This window comes from Cynocephalus volans, chromosome 9 (genome assembly GCF_027409185.1).
Source record: "Cynocephalus volans isolate mCynVol1 chromosome 9, mCynVol1.pri, whole genome shotgun sequence".
NCBI lineage: Eukaryota > Metazoa > Chordata > Mammalia > Dermoptera > Cynocephalidae > Cynocephalus > Cynocephalus volans.
Genome location: NC_084468.1, coordinates 12,765,806 through 12,777,918, shown reverse-complemented (window position 1 = coordinate 12,777,918; position 12,113 = coordinate 12,765,806). Strand labels below are relative to the sequence as shown.

General features: G+C 41.4%; 1 protein-coding gene across 1 annotated transcript in view; it reads right to left on the bottom strand.

The window, feature by feature from the left end:
- The window catches only part of CC2D2A (coiled-coil and C2 domain containing 2A), a 116,939-nt gene that overhangs the window by 102,945 nt on the left and 1,881 nt on the right, over positions 1–12,113 (bottom strand). Inside the window, exons 2-3 of the mRNA XM_063108025.1 lie at positions 11,524–11,610; positions 9,315–9,438 (exon numbers count right to left, since the gene is read on the bottom strand). Coding sequence (XP_062964095.1) covers positions 9,315–9,438; positions 11,524–11,610 — 211 coding nt within the window. The remainder of the gene's footprint in view (positions 1–9,314; positions 9,439–11,523; positions 11,611–12,113) is intronic.

Here is a 12,113-nt window from a genome sequence, read left to right as displayed (position 1 = left end):
TGCTTGCCACTCTTACTGAGACTCAGTTGCTTTCTTGAACAAACACTCCTTAGATTGATGCAAGCTTTCAGTTAATTTCTAAAAAAAAAGTTGATTTTGACAGGTTTTTTCAGTGTTCTGTTTTTATGGAGAAGTAGGTTTTGTAAAGTCCTTACACCTTGATTCTAGAAGTGCTTTACTTTCTCCTTACCTTTGCAGAAATCCCTATACTTATTGCTAGATTGTTCTGTGCATCTCGCTACTTTAATCAGAGCTCTGGTATACCCTAGAGTACACAAGGACTTTCCAAGGATTCACCATGAAATTAGAAATGGGGTATTTTTGGTTTGGGTTTGAATTGGTATTATCTGAATTCACATTTTCCTTTATTGATAACTATCAGACAGCTCAATCGAAAATTCAGTTTGTTAACAGGATGAGCAATAAAAGATTTTGAAGCAAAAATATGTAAAATTCTGTAGGGGAAGTGGAATAAAGGAGTTCAAGAAAAGAAAAGGAAAAGGTATAAAATTTCCAATGATTAAGGAAGAGCTTTTTACTGGAGGGTTTGAACAAAGTGACATGATCTTATTATCGTAAGATCACTCGGTTGCTGAGTTGAGAACGAGGGGCGAGATTGGAAGCAAGAAGACCAGTTAGGAGGCCACTGCAATATTCTACGTGAGAGGTGAAGGTAGGTGGCTTGGATCAGACTGGGAGATAGTGGTGGAGGTAGTGAGAAATCGTCATATTTTAGATCTATTCTGAAGGTAGAGCAGACAGAATTTGGTGATAGACTGGATATGGGCAGATAGAAAGATAGTAGTCAAGAATCAGTCCAAATCTTTGACCCAAGTAATAAAAAAAATAAAATGTTCATTCAGTGAGATGGAGAAGACTGTAGAAGAAACAGATTCAGATTGGGAAAAAGAGATCAGAAGCACAGTTTCAGTTGAGTAAAATTTGACTTGTCTTAAAGTAGACCATAGACCTAATTGAATATACGACCTAAAACTATAAAACTTCTAGAAGAAAACATGGGAGAAAATTTTCACTACCTTGGGTTGGGCAAAGAATTTTTAGATACAACCACAAAAGCACAATCCATAATAAAAAAAATAAATTTGAATTTATTAAAATTAGAAACTTTCGTACTTCAAAGACACCATTAAGACAATGAAAAGACAAGCCATTGACTTGGAGAAAATATTTGTAAATTATGTATCTGATAAAGTACTTGTATTTAGAATATATAAAGAATTCTTACAACTCTATAGCGAGAAAAACAACCTAATTAATACACAAATAAAAAATTTAAATAGACATTTTACTAAGAAGATATACAAATAGCTAATAAGAACATGAAGAAACGCTTAACATCATTAATCATTAGGGAAATGCAATTTAAAAGCACAATAAGATATTACTATGCATCCAATTGTTGGAAAGTTGTGGAGAAACTGGAACTCTCATGCCTGTTGGCCATTTGTATGTCTTCTTTTGAGAAATGTCTATTCAGCTCCCTTGCCCATTTTTTGACTGGGTTATTTGTTTTTTTTATTATTGAAATGTTTGAATTCCTTGTATATTCTGGATATTAGTCCTTTGTCAGATGTGTAGTTTGCAAATATTTTTTCTGTACTGTTCCAATTTCAGTATATGTGCTGCCAAAGTGAGCACAGGATTTGCTTTTTTTTTTTTTTTTTTTTCAAAAGGAGGGCAGGGAATTGGGGCTGTGGCTAGAGAGGAATAAGGGGTCATGCCTTTTCCTGTAATTAATAATAATAATACTAGGTAATATTTATTTCTATGTGCTGAGTACTTTTAGCCCTCCCAGTACTGCGTGAGGTGAGTGAACTTCCGGACACTTTCTGCCTTCCCTCCTGTATATCCTCTGACTAGACTGTGCATCCCTTTCTCCAGCTGCTGAGCTCCCAGGTAACTCCTGGCACCCAGCTGCTTCAGGCAGCTCTCTTCTGTGTCTCACACTGTACTTTATAACATTTGTTTCCTGGGTCAGTCTCTTTAGGTCTTGACAACTTTTAAAAGTATACCAAAAATAAATTATCTATTTCCTTTTACATACATCAAATTTCACTGGATTCTGAACTTTCTCTTCAACCAGTACTGAAAAATTGGCTCTGAAATGATGCTCTAATCAGAGAAACTAACACGACTGAATGCAAAACAGATGTTAGTTAGGAAGAAACTTATGTTCATGAGAAACTACTTAACATTTGATAGTTATTCCCTTAAGAGATGGTGCAAGATGGAATCATGGGAGAATGTGTGCACTTTTAAATTAGAAGTTTATTTGACTTGGAACTAAAGCATGTTCAGTGACATGCTTTCTTTATTTGGAATATCATGACTACATATATATGTTTGAATAGCAAATTAGAAGCCGAAGCTCTCACTGCATGGATTTGTGTTGTGGTTCATCAGGGAGGAGACACCTCTGGGCATGTGCCTGGTCAGTGGGGGAGGCCCTGTGGTCAGCAGTGTTGGTCTCTGAGTCTCTGAATGCAGCCTGACCTCGACAATACTTGGAACCCTGTAGGAATGCTACAGTGTGACAGAGGGTCACAGGTTCAAAGTGAGGAGCTGGGCTGGTAGCACTGAGGGGCAGTCCAAACCCATGAGAGGTTTGGGAAGTAAAGGGCAGGGAGGAAATCAAATATCTGGATTCAGGTGAGCAGACGTGGGTGGAAGGATCTGGTGGATATGGGGGTCGGGGTGGTTTGGGAGCATACCTAAGCCAAAGCAAGGCTGCGGGGAGAAGGCAGAGGGGCCAACTTGAGACATTGTTCACTCAGAAAACATTGCAAACATTGTTAAGTGCCATCTGCATACCAGCCCTCAAGGACTTCTAGTCTGATGCGGGGGGGAGAGTCTGTATACCAATGAAAAGGTGATTTTGGACACTCACGCAGACACAAAGGCCCTGGGAGCACAGAGAAGTTCTACTCAGTCCACTCTGGGGCACAGAGGATGCTGTCCAAAGGGAGAAGCGTGTAAATTATGATTTTTGAAAGATGAGTAGCTAGGATAAGACAAACAAACAATAACCCCCAATGGGAAAGGGCTTATTAAGTAAGGTGAGTGATCTATCTGACTGCCATTCTTTTGGGGATAAAAATGAGGCATAGTCGGATTGACACACTTGTGAAGATTCTGCACTGGCTTTATGCCCCATATTAAGTGTTCTCTATGGGTCCCTGGTAGCCACTGTTGACAGTGCTGGCTGGGTTGTAGCATTAACATTGTGCCTTCCACGGGTGACTGTAAACATTAGCTCTAAAGGCCAACCAGGGTTAAGTTCATGGATGTAGAGTGACTCTATCGTGCAGCACTGAAGAACACAGGTTCTGGATGTCAACAGACTAGAGTTTGAATTTTGGCTGCATCACTTCTAGCTGTTGGTTCTCTCTCAACCTTAGTCTCCTAATCCATAAAACAATGCCCAATAATAGGACTGTTCTGAGAATTAAGTAATAAAATGCATGTCAAGACCTTCACATGGTGCCTGCCAGTTTGCTCTTGCTCAAGTCAGAGTTCAGAGTTGTCAGGCTTTTCATCTCTTTATCTATCTATCTATCTATCTTTGTCTATCTACAATCACCTGAGTCAGTTCCTTAAAAGGAATCTCTCTCTATCTCTATCTTTCTACCTATTTATCTGTCTCTGGAGGGTAAAAGCCTCAAGTAAACCAATAAAGGAAGAAAAATAAAATAGAATCACATGGGCTTAAAATGTCTCATTGCTTCTCAGCATCAATCCATGAGCATAGTCTTTCTTGTTAGGACTAACAAGACCAGTGAATCTGAAGTTTCACCTGGGAAAATGTAGATAAACCGGGTTTATGAATTGGTTATGAGGGAGAGCCATATGATCCATTTACACAAAATATTAGCTTCAGCCCAGGTTAACAAGCTTTTCCTGGCAGGATCACTGCAAACCTGCAACTCTCCCCTTAACATTAAAAAAAAGGGGGGGGGTGTACAAGGATGATTCAAAATACGAAGATCGATCGATGCAATACACCATATTAACAGAATGAAGGACAAAAGCCACGTGGTCATTCCAATTGATGCAGAAAGAAAATTTGACAAAATTCAACACACCTTCATGATAAAACACTCAAAAAACTAGGAGTAGAAGGAAACTACCTCAACATAGCAAAGGCATTATAAAAAGCCCACAGCTAAATCATACTCAATGGTGAAAAACTGAGAGAAAACAATTTTGATGTTATTTACAATAACATCAAAAAGAATAAAATACTTAATAAACCTAACCAAGGATGTGAAAGACTTACACGCTGAATACTATAAAACATTGCTGAAAGAAATAAAAGACACAAATAAATAAAAAGATATCCTATACTCTTTTGGATTGCTAGACTTAATATTGTTAAAATGTCAATACTACCCAAAACTGTCTACAGATTCAATGCAATCCCTATCAAAATCCCAACAGCATTTTTTTTGCAAGTACAAAAAAATCCATCCTAAAATTTTTATGGAATATTAAAGAACCCTGAATAGCTAAAACAATTTTTCAAAAGAAGGACAAAGCTGAAAGTTTCAAAATTCCTGTTTTTTAAATACATTTAGAAAGCTACAGTGATCCAAACAGTGTGATACTAGCATAAAGACAGACACATAGACCAAGGAAATAGAACACATAGCCCAGAAACAAACTCTCCTCCAGTGTACGGTCAAATGATCTTTAACAAGGGTGCAAAGACCACTCAATGAGGAAAGGACAGCTTTCAACAAATGATTTTGGGAAAACTGGATATCCACATGCAAAAAAATGGAAGTTGGTCCCTTACCTTACACCATATACAAAATTAATTCAAAATGGATTAGAGACCTAGACATAAGACCTACAACTATAACCTCCTAGAAGGAAACATAAGAGAAATGCTTCATGACATTGAATCTGGCAATAATTCCTTGGATATGACACCCAAAGTACAGGAAATGAGAGCCAAAATAGACACATGGGGCTACATTAAACTTAAAAACTTTGATGCATCAAAGGATGATAAAATCAGTACAGTGAACAGGCCACATACGGAATGGGAGAATATATTCACAAATCACATGTCTGATTATATATAAAGAACTCCTACAACTCAACAACAATAACAAAACAAACAACCAACCAATTAAAAATGGGCAAAAGACTTGAATGGCCATTTCTTCAAAGACGATATAGTCCTGTGCCACATAATGACATTTTAGCCAACAATGGACCACATTGACAGTCCCATAAGATTATAATGGCTATACCATATTTCCCAGGCGTGTAGTAGGCTATACCATCTAGGTTTGTGTAAGTACGCTATGATGTTCACACAACATGAAATTGCCTAACGATGCTGCTGTGGGTTAAATGTGTCCCCCTTAAGTTCATGTATTGGGAATCTAATCTCCATTGTATCACTGTTAAGAGGGTCGGAAATTCTGTTTCTATTTCTTTATAAATTACCTAGTTTCAGATATTCTGTTATAAGCAGCAGAAACAAATTAATACAGACGCATTTCTTAATCCCAATCATTAAGTGACACATGACTATATACAAATGGCCAGCAAGCATACGAAAAAGATGCTTAATGTCACTAGTCATCAGAGAAATGCAAATCAAAACCATAATGAGATACCACCTCACACCCATTAGGATGGTGCTCTAGGTTGAATGTCATCCCAAAACTCACTGAAGCTTAATCCCCATTGTAACTGTTGAGGGTGGGAAATCCTATTATGGTAATTGAAAGGTGGGGCCTTGAAGAGGTGATTGGACTGTGAAGACTGTACTCTCGTGAATGGATTGATCCATTCTTGGAATAATGGGAGCGATTCTGGTGGCTTTAACAGGAGAGTGACTAAGGAGGTTACTCTCTCTCTCTGCTCTGCCATTCTGCCATGTGAGACCCCTGTGTCACTGTCACCACCAAGGCCTTCGCCAGATGTGCTCCCTGGTCTTTGGACATCTGAACTGTAAGCAATAAATCTTGTTTTCTTAAACAAATTATCCAGTTTCAGGTATTTATGTTATAAGTAACAGGAATGGACTAATATAGGTGGCAACTCTTTAAAAGAGAAACCCAGAAAATACCAAGTACTGCCATGGATATGCAGAAACTGGGACCTTTGTGCATAGTTAGTGGTAAAATGGTACAGCTGCTATAAAAAATAGTATGGTGGTTCCTCAAAAAATTAAAAACAGAATTGCCTAAATAAAAATAAAATTGTTAGATCCAGCAATCCCACTTTTGGTTATATATCCAAAAGGACTGAAAGCAGGGACTTGAAGATATATTTGCACACCCATATGCATAGTAGCATTATTTGCAATAGCTAAGAGGTGAAAGCAACCCAAATGTCTATGGATGGATGAATGGATAAACAAAATGTAGTATTTACATACAATGGGATATTATTCAGCCTTAAAAAGGAAAGAAATCATGTTACATACTACCATACAGATGAATCTTGGGACATTATGCTAATTGAAATTAGCTGGTCACAAAAAAGACAAATACTGTATGATTCCACTTCTATGAGGAATCTAAAGCAGTCAAATTCATGAAAACAAAAAGAATTGTGGTTGCTGGGGGCTGTGGGGAGGGGGAAATGAGGGGTTGGTGTTTAATGGGTACAGAGTTTGAGTTTTGCAAGATGAAAAAGTTCTGGACATCAGTTGCACAATAATATGAATACAGTTAATTCTACTAAATTCACTTAAAAAGGCTAAGATAGTAAATTTTGTTATGCTTTTTTTTTTTTTTTACAACAATTAAAAAAATCTGGCAAAGACAAAAAAAAAAGAGAGAGAGAGAAAAGGCAGATGAAGCAAATGTGTCAAAATTTTATTAACTGTTGAATCTGGTGATGGGCATGTGTGATTCACTGGACTTTAGTCTACTTCTGGGCATTTGAATTTTCATAATTAAACATAAGAGGCCTGTAAGGGTATTAAGGATCTTAAAGAGCTTAGGAGATAAAGACTTGGCACTTGCCTCGGTGACATTTATTTTGAGACTATCAAAAGCTATTTTGATAACCATACATGCAAAACCTCAATAGATGGGCTGAAGAGTTATTAGCAGAGGAAATAATGTTGTGTTTTCCATTTCACTTGGAGAAAAAAGGGGGTGGGTGCTGGGGAGAACATGTGCCTGCATGATGAAAATTCCTTTGTCCAGAAAGCAGCCAGGCTTCTTGAACTCACTATTGAACAATGTTCCCCAGTCAGTGTTCTTATAGCCTAGCAGAGCAAGGACATGGTGGGTAGGGTAGCGGGTACTGTCTTATCACTTGGTCCCTCCAGCTTCACTGGGACTACAAAGCCTGTGAGGGCAGGACCCTGTCTGGAGCACCTGCTGTTATATCCAGGGCAGAGTTGCTCAACAAATGTTTACTGAGCCCCAAGCAGTGCTCTAGGCATTGAGGAATCAGCAGTGAACAACCCCACTCGGGTTGCCTCCTTATTGGCCCCTGAATGCCTCACGACCATCTGAGCATTCCCTGGGCTTCAGTTCCCATCTAAAGAAAGTTCTCCACCTGATTCTTTATCCAGTTGTGACTGAAAGGCAGTTGGGTTGTAGCAGTTAAGACCATCAGGTGTTCCACCCCTCACTCCTAGGCTTTTTTTTTTTTTTCTATGTCTTGGTTTGTCAGTGCTTCCAAATCAGCAGCAGCTTTTAGCTCTACCCAGGGCTGCCCAGGTACTGACTGCTCATGACCTCGTTCAAGCAGGCAGGTGTTAGCTTTATATTAAGACCATAACTCCCTGTTCTCCAAATCAGAAATAGATTTTTTTTAAACTAATGCATAGATTAAATGTCTTATGTCACTCTCAGATACCTTAGTTACTGTGCATTTATCTAATCCTCTATAATATTTAAAATATTTCCACATCTGCTTTTTGATTTGATTCTCATAATCACCCCCATGATCATAGTGGACAATATTTTAGAGATAAGGAAATAATCCACTTTTTAATGCCACAGAGCCTTTATTACTGGCTGTCCCCTCTGACATTTTCCCCCTTGATTTAAAAGGCATTACTTAAATATGCAATAGTTGTGCCCAAAACTGAATTGTGTACTTCTCTCAAATTCACATGTTGAAGCCCTGACCTCCAATGTGACTGTATTTGGAGATAGGGCCTATTAATTAAGATAATTAAAGAGACAATTAAGGTCAAATGAAGTCATAAGGTCAAATGAGGCCCTTACATGATAGGATTAGTGTCTTTATGAAGAGACACCAGAGCCATCCCCTCCACACACGCACAAATAAAAGATGCGGTGAGCACACAGCAAGACAGCTGCCACCTGCAGGCCGGGAAGAAGGGCCTTGCTGGAAACCGACCCTGCTGGCACCCTGGTCCACCTTCTACCCTCCAGAACTGTGAGAAAATTAACTTCTGCTGTTGAAGCCAGCCGGTCTATAAAAGTTTATTATGGCAACCCTAGCTGACGAAGACAAGTTGAAATTGTCAATAATGAATAATTTTGAGCATTTAGAAAAAGAAACAGCTATATGGGATCAATTTGGTTCTGTTTTTACTAATTCATCACAGTTCTCACTGTATCATTGCTCTTAGATCAGAAACACATTTTTCCAATCTAAGAATCAGCTTGCTTCCAAAGCCCTCTAATTTCCAATAGTTACTTTATTCCCTCCTTCTGCCACAGGGAAGCAGTGTAACAATTTTGTAATAATTATGTAACATTTGAAAAGTGTGACACACTTCTTTTCTTGTCTAATCTCCTTTTCATGAAAAGTAACAAGTGAGGGGTATTCGCTTTCCCTACAGTGAGCAGATAATGATATTCATTCTACTGGGGGAGAGCAAATGCTGTGAATCACAGGCCGAGGTTCCCGGGAGACAGAAGGGAGTGTGTCAGGGGATAAGGGTAGGCGTCCTCAAGGGGCCAGATCACCAAGAGCCTCAGGAACCTCCCTCATTTCTTCCAACATCTGATTCAAGCCCCACTTCATTGACATATGTCTTCTCTAACTATGTCATCCTCCTTTGAATTTCTACCTATTTGATTATCTGCATGATTTCTATTTCAATGAACACTTCCTAGCTATGTGGTTAATGGAAACATGTCCTGGAGGTATGTTTCCTGTCTCCCATACAGATAGATACTAACCTAGAAAATTACCCACAGAGTTGGAGTAAAGTGGGGTGGAGCCAGGCATGGCCAGGCATGAAAAGTGATACCCATGAAAACCCGCATGCTGCTCTGTGCTGAGCTCACAGTGGGTCACTGACAAGCACTGGCTGAATCGAAGTGAGAGACACTTACTCCGAGGACCCCGCCGGGCTGTCTTACTCAGGAGGTGAGTCTCGGGTTCTTCCTGCCCAGGCTCCGGCTGGTTGTCAAGGTGGGATTTTTCCAACACCATTTCCTCAGGGCCAGAAGTCAGTGGCTGTGGACAGAGGTGAGATGTTCAGAGACAGCCAGGGCTCCAGTTAACTCAGTGACTCTCTCAGGGTGAGGTGGTGGGTCACCAGGAGGGGACAGGCCTTCATACTATTCAGATTTGGATCCCTGTGGTCCCCATCACCTGAGTCACAATGGGCACCCACCAGGGAAGCACTGCCAATCCCAAGTTTCTACAGATTTCTTGTAAAATTACTGAAGCATCCAAAATGAAATGATTATTTCCACTTTTTCTAGGTAAAATGTGTAGAGCTCTGCAAAAATTTGGAGGAAAGGGAAATAGTAAAATCACAATCAAATAATTTGTTCTCAACTTGAAATAGTTCAGAAACAGCTGCTAAACTGTCACTGGAGAATTGAGGCAAATGTTGAATCCAACCTTTGTTGCCCCCAAGAATAGCCTCTGGTCCTTCCCCAAACTCTCAGGAAATTTAAACAAATAAGCAGAATCGACAATGATGCCTTCGGGGCAGGACAGACAAGGGCTTGCCTCCAGACTCAGATTGGTGTGGGACTTTGGGCCAAGTTATTTAACTTCCTTGCACATTGCTTTTTCACTAGTAAATGAATGGAGAGAGAGAGAGAGAGAGAGAGAGAGAGAGAGAGAGAGAGAGAGAGAGAAAGAGAGAGAGAGCACTCATTCACTGAGATGCTATTATGTATGAGGCATTGTGCAAAACACAGAGATTTTGATTTAAATACACGGCCAGGGGTGGACCTGAGGTATCTGATAAAAAAAAAAAAGAAGAAGAAGAAAAGCAAAAATCCCCAGGAGATTCTGAAGTGCAGCCTGGGTTAAAAAACACTAAATAGGTTTCTTGCAATGCTCCTAAAGACTGTGCTTATTGTGTGTGATCAGGGCTATAGTGCAAGTTTAATGAAAGAGATGGTAACAGTAAAGTTTGAAACCTGGCACAGAAACGTTCATCAGTTGTGAGCTATCACATTCCCTTCTCTGCCCCTTTCCCCTGTTCATTCCCAAGCTCCATAACAGCCTTAGCCCTGGTCACCCACTGCTCACTCTAAAGCTAAGGGCTGGAACCCTTTATCTGCCGCCTCGGTGGCGCCCTGCCCTGGCCTGCAGAGACACAGGCTGACCCAGCAGGAAGGGGTTAAAGCTTCAGCATGAGTTCCCCAGTCCCCCAAAGTGGCTGGAGCAACCTGGACAGACAGCACATGGTCAGACAGCACCTCCCCACCCCGGGGCCCTCCCTGGGCAGCTTTATCCTGGTCTGCAGGAAAGAAAGAGGCAGCTCCTCTGCCCAGCTCGCTCTGTCCGCAGTGTGCTGGGCAAGGGGCAGCTGGAGGTTGGTTTCTTCCCTGACTTGGCTCTCCAGGCATCCTGCCCACCTCCCTGGCCACCCCTCTCCAGAGCCCCGGCACGTGACTGGTGACTGCTGGCTCAAAATGGCGCTCCCTACCCCTCCTTTCCCTGCTGGCATCTCCATTGTTCCAAGCAAATCGCCCATCCCTGATAGTCCCTTCCCTGCCTCCCTGCTCAGAGGACAACTCCTTACCAAGGGGATTGATTTAGCTCAAAAAAGGTTTACCTTGCCCAGGGATGCTCCCAGCCTGGGAGGGGAACTCCTGCGAGAGGTGGGGAGGAACCACCAGGCCCGGGAGACAGGAGTCAGCTTCCAGTGTAGACTGAAGCGGGATTTGGGCTTGGAGTTGGAGAAAGAGGGAGTTCCCCAAGATCTGTAATCCTGCACTGCCATCTACTGCCTGTCCTAGTTCATGGCCTGCGATGAGAACACTAAAAACAGGCTCCTTCCGTCAGGTCCAGACTTCTCTCTCAGGGGATGGGAGAAAACTTGCAGGAAAAGTGCTCCAAGGAGGAACCACAGCTGTATTGCATGGCTCATCTGTAAGCCCCACATCACAGCCTTACAGCCCAGACCACCCATTCACATCCCCGCCTCACAGTCCCCCAGAGCAGGCCGAAAGCTGGGACCCATGAGAGGAATACGTCCCGTCCCGTGGTGATTCTGTGTGGCCCCCTGGGGGTGCAGGCAGGTTGTTGATCAAGGACACAATACACACCTGGACAGGGCTTCTTGTCACCTCCTACCTGTTTCTTTCTTTGTTGTCTTCGAGACTTCAAGTTCTCCCTCCGCCGCCTTCCCACATCTGCATCCTCATCATTTTCAATGAACTCCTTTGTTAAAATGCAAGTGGTAGAGGGAGAGAATGTTAAGAGAGGAGGAGGGGAGCGATTTTTAGGTATGAAAATTAGAATTGCCATCTTGACCTTGGGCCTCCATCCAGTAATGCTGAGTGTGGGTAAAGGGACAGTTAATGCAATCTAAGTGGCCATCACCATGCACTCAAAGTACACACATTCTTAAAAAGCTGAGACATCATAAATGAGATGATGTTGGAGCTTCCACTCTTCTAGGTCCTCCTTCATGCATACGGTATTGATTGAGCACTTATTGTGTTCCAGGCCCTGGGGGCACATGCTCTCTGCTCCCAAAAGTCACAGTCTAAGAAAGGTGACAAGTGAATCTGCCAGGGCAGATGGAGGACCACAGCCCAGGAGAGACATCAGAATCGCATTTGGGGTTTCACTGGTCAGGATTTTTTGCTTCCCAGCTTTACCAGCAGGGAGGAAATAATGAAAATACATGTTAAATCACCATGAAAGTTTCAATTTAAAGG